Source organism: Nannobrachium achirus (assembly GCF_963921795.1).
Source record: "Nannobrachium achirus genome assembly, chromosome: 4".
NCBI classification, from domain to species: domain Eukaryota; kingdom Metazoa; phylum Chordata; class Actinopteri; order Myctophiformes; family Myctophidae; genus Nannobrachium; species Nannobrachium achirus.
This window is the reverse complement of record NC_137813.1, coordinates 28363644-28369038: the sequence shown is the minus strand read 5'-3', so window position 1 is coordinate 28369038 and position 5395 is coordinate 28363644. Positions and strand designations below refer to the sequence as shown.

At 39.5% G+C, this 5395-nt stretch overlaps 1 protein-coding gene across 1 annotated transcript in view; it reads left to right on the top strand.

The window, feature by feature from the left end:
- Positions 1-1267: 1267 nt before the first annotated feature.
- Positions 1268-5395, top strand: part of LOC308283334 (carbonic anhydrase-related protein 10-like) — a gene marked incomplete at both ends in the record, with an annotated part of 123282 nt that continues 119154 nt past the window's right edge. The window contains 2 exons of the mRNA XM_080723751.1: positions 1268-1328; positions 1879-1959. Coding sequence (XP_080579877.1) covers positions 1268-1328; positions 1879-1959 — 142 coding nt within the window. The remainder of the gene's footprint in view (positions 1329-1878; positions 1960-5395) is intronic.

Sequence of the window (5395 nt, the reverse complement as noted above, 5' to 3'; positions counted from 1 at the left end):
CTGACACTCTGCTGTCTTTTCTGGGTTAGGGTTCTAGGATGTGAAATTGAATTTCTCAGTGGTTCTTCAAATTATAAGTGTCATGCTTTCCAGCCAGGTAAATTATAACATTTGAATATAAAGCCTGCACAGTCCAGTCAATAAATCATGTCTCATTTTGAAATTACATATTATGGTCATAGCCCAATGACTATTTAAAAAAAATCGAACATATTACCTGCAGGTGTAACCACAATGTTTGTATTTTCATGTCAAAACAGCTTCTGTCTAAATACAAATCAGGACCTCGGGTATTGTCAAATACAACTGAATTATCAAAATAATCACCTGATCTGGCTATACAATATAGCTACAACAATATGTAGTAAATACGGCATACGCTGACACAGTTCAGTCATTTGGAGTAAAAGCCCAGTGAAAACGCTAGAGGTCACACGACGTCCATACACTGTAAAGTTACAGGCAGCATGATGTCTATAAGGTCCACTGCAAATAGGTGTAGGGCAGGCTATGGCTAGATATGACAGATCCCATTTAAAAAATAAAAATAAACATTGTTTTATGATTATTGCTGAATGATAATAATGGAGACAGTAACTACGGTGTCTTTTTTTTTGTTGGAATCTACCCAAGCCCATCATCTCTAAATTTTGAAACTGCTTTCGTAGGCTATACTGCAGATAGCATCTGATAGCTCATCTTTCCCCTTAAAACTGGTCAACGAGACTCCTTTTGCACATAATAGCCTACAGGCACATACTTTACTATAGCCTGGTTGACGATTATGAGTATGACGTCGCTATGATATAATTTAAGCCATATTATTTGAGACTGGAGATATTCCTCTCTCTCTCTCTCTCTCTCTCTCTCTCTCTCTCTCTCTCTCTCTCTATCTCTCTCTCTCTCCTCAGCCTCAGCTGCGTTCCTCCAACGAGCGCTCTGCATCGCTGGGACGGGAAGTTGTGCGCGAAAATATTTTCATAACATTGATAGAAAGGATATCTCATTTCTCATATCGCATTCATGGGCAGTCTATAACTATTGGACGCAAGTCTATTAAAAAAATCAACAATGTGTCGCTAAATCAACGGAACGGGAGCAGGGCGCAGTGACAGCTTTGAAGTCTCCAACGCAGAGAGGACAGTGCATCGGTGGAAGGAGGAAGATGACTGCTCAAAGTTTTGCGTCTGTCGTCCTGGAGTGCGACTTGACCGATCACCTCTGTGCACAAGCTTGAGCAAAGAACTGAGCATGAAATGAACGAAGAATGCATATCGTTTGGGACATATCTCTGATTTTTCAAGCATATTTCATCTGCACATCATCAGGTAAGCAGAGTGCGTCATCTATTACAGGAGGCTAAACAGTGATTTTGACAGGATTTCAACTGAATTGATTCAAATAATGTTGGCCTATATCTATTCTACACCACACTAATTTGGGCACAAAAAGTTGTCATGCAGAGATTATGGCCTATCTGAAATTGGTTATTTAGTCACACACACACACACACACACACACACACACACACACACACACACACACACACACACACACACACACACACACACACACACACACACACACACACACACACTGCAGACTTAACCTCTCTGTCAGTGTCATCAATCCCTTCCAGGAAAGGGACTATAGCCTACATCATGCACTTTTTGGACAATAGGCCTAATCTCTTTCGTCTTTCCATCAACTGTCACCCAGTAGCTGTCTGTCATTATTATGCTGCCTTTTCTCTTAATAACTACAATACAATACAATACAATACAATACAATACAATAATAATTCCACATACTTTGCAGGCATTTTATTGGCACAACAAAAACTGTACTGTAATGATTTCTTCTCTTTCTCCTGCACAGCTCAGAGTCAGACTATCACATCCAAGCTTCATGAGGGTTGGTGGGCGTATAAAGATGTTGTCCAGGGAAGCTTTGTTCCAGGTATGGTAAACACCGTCACCATCCAGAAAACACACCTCAGCCCATTTTCCTTACCTGCCGGACGCAGGGACACAGGGTAGACTGAAGCAGTGGTTCTCAACCTTTTCAGGATGCGACCCCCAAAATAATTATATTTTAACTGGGGAAGAGTTGAGGCATTATATTTTGTATAACACAGTTCTATTGTGAAAATAACAGATCTACATGCTCACAACACCTCGCTATTTTCAAAATTTCTGCCTCTATAATATTTGACAATTTGACCAATGTTTAATTTGTCATTTTAGAGGTATTAAAAAGTCCTTAAATTGTCACTTTAGAAATGTGCAGATACCCTCTATAGGCCTAGTCTATACACTTAAACCTTATGCTGGTTTTACTGTTGAGTGAGAAAACAATGTTGCACATTACGTTAATCATCTGGGGACACCCCAAAATGATTGGGGACCCCCCTGGGGGTCCCGACCCACAGGTTGAGAACCAGTGATATATAGCATCGCAGTGGGCGTGGTTTACTGGTGCTACTAAAAAATCTCCTGTTCATTCCTCATAGACTTTCACTAAAATATTTATAACAATTATGTTAAGCCTAGAACCAAGCCATCCAGGATGTCAGTGAATCATGATCATGAAACCTTTGTTTCTGTGAAAAGAAAATTTAAAATAGCTAAATGCAGTATATCAAATAATTAAATATTCAAATATGTTTTTATATATGATCAAAGGTTTTATGGTCATGATTCACTGAGATCCTGGATGGCTTGGTTTTTGGCTTAACATAATTGTTAAAAATATTTTTGTAAAAGTCTATGGGGAAAATGAATGGGAGATTTTTAGTGGCACCAGTAAACCACTTCCGCTGCGATTCCCTGTAGCAGCATCAGTGTTAAAGAGAAACCTCTCCATCATTTAACGACCTCTCGATCATTTTAACGAGCCAATTGAGTTATTATTTTTAGACCTTTCTTTTTTCTGATGCACGATTGATCTTGCATCAGAACAATGAGATTTAGGTTTAAAATCAAAGTTTCCCCTGTTTTACTCTTTTTTTGGTCACCTTTTACACTCTCAGAGAGACATAAGCTTTTACAACAAAGATAGACAATGCTGACCATATCTACTGTATGGGAAATTGACCTGAATTGCACAAATTAGACAACAGTAGAGAACTACTTGCTGTGACATGAGGCCAACAAATGTTATTCAATCCAACCCAGTGTGTTATTTCACACACTGACTGTGAGACGCACACACACACACACACACACACACACACACACACACGCACACAACGCACGCACGCACGGCACGCACGCACGCACGCACGCACGCACACAAAACACTATCATACCAGACATTTGTTGACTAGCAATTCTGAAGGTAAATGATATGATGCCACTCGAAGTAGAGTAGAGGCTTAAAAAGTGGCTTAGAAAGTTGTTGATTGAAATCCCCAATACAGAGCTGGTGGTGTGAAAGCTGGTCATGGAATAGAAAGACATGTACAAGAAATGTCTCAGCTGATGTCAATGTGCCCTTGCAGCAAGCATATAACCCCTAGTGTGTCCAGTAGCAGTGTTGTCTGTCTGTCCAGTAGGGTGCTTAAAGGCCAACAACAGTAGTGTGGTTGCAGCTATGAATGTGTTATGGGTGCAGCATACTTGAAATGAAGTTCAGCACGGTCATAAGAACAAAATGATGTAATTGTGGAGAAAACGAACAAACACATTCCAATGCCAAAGTTCTTTTCAGCTCTTCCTGCACTTCATTATGTTTCTAATTAGCCTGTCACTGTGTGCGATTGGTCAGAAATTCAACTGAATTCTGTTGGTTTTGATTTATTATTTTATTTTCCACAATCTGCCACCAACGTACCAATGGACAGTTTGGAAGAAAGGCTGGATGTTGGGAGGAACAAACATAAGTAGTCTCTCTCTGAGGGACCAGATGGCTATTAATGAATGGAGAGAGAATAGCTTACACTTTATCCACCCAGACAAATACAATATGGCACAGTGTATCAGAGGGTGATGAAAGCAAACAGTGGAGATCCAGGTGGCAAAAAAACTACCGTAGCATCCATCTATCTAAGTGTATCTATCTAAAAAAAGACTCGGGTTTTGGCATCAAAGATCTGCTCTTTCTCTACACACCTGGGGTCCTGGTCACACACATCTAATGAGCCTTTGCAATCAGGCGGCAGGCCTCGTTAACCATCTTAAAAATGATGTACACAAATCGACTTGCATGCTCTGTCTGTTCTGTAATCACAGTGATTTAACCATGTCAACCCTGGTGTCCCTACACTGGGCATGTCATTATAGGTGAAAATTGAGAGAGAGAGATACACAGTAAAATGATTTGTATTAAATAAACACTTAAGTGTTTGCTGTGTGCTTTATTTGGTCTTGTGGGCCCTTGATAAATCATATCAAGGAGGACCATTATTGATTCGGCATTCAAGCCACAGACCACCATTTGATGAGATTTAGCCTCAGACACAAAGCGTAGATTTTTTTTTTTTCTTTTTCAATGATTTCGTCCACAATTCCATGATATGGTAACAGGCAAAACGTTGATCAAATTAACGATTCTTCTACATTCTGTACTGTAATTGTGTAGACTTCTTGTAAATTATGCAGATGTTTAACAATAATTTATTGGTCTATTTGGTTTCATTTTACACCTCTCAAGAGTTAAAGGACAACTTGTAATTAGAGAAAAGAAAAGATGAGTGTTAAAATGTTTTCATTTACGGCTTTCTATAGTTTTAGCGATTTTAGATTTCAGTATACGTGGGGCATGCGTACAAGAGGCTAAATATGTATTTTTAGACACAATAAGCTCATTCCCAAGATGTACAGCAATCTTAGATGTGGCAGATGTGGGCTAGTAGTGTTACTGTAAATAGTAACAAAGAAATCACTGGCTTATTGTGTCTAAAAAGACACATTTAGCCACTTGTACGCATGCCCCCACCCACTGAAATCAAAAATAGCTAAAACAATAGAAAAGAAGTAAATTAAAACATTGTAACACTCATCTTTAATATGAACCCTTCTTGTAAAAAAAAACAAAGTTGTCCTTTAAAAGATCTATACGGATCCATTTGGTTACCAACTCTCCATCATTTTAGCTGGGGACCACCTGGAACCCCCGTAGATTTTTCTTCTGTTGTTTTGGTGTTCCCTCACTGCTCTGTGTGAACATTTGCTCGCATATGAGATTTGGAACCAGGACCTTTGCCAGAAATTATGGGCACCTGAAGACATACTGACTGGTTCTTTTACTGTTTTACCAAGCATTATGGCTGCTCAGTTGGCTCACATGAGTGCATGATGAGGAGAAGCAGCTCGGGGTTTAAGTCACCCCCAAAATGACTCTTTTTTTCCCCCTATCAATTACTCACCCCACCATGGAGACTTGAGTTCAATAA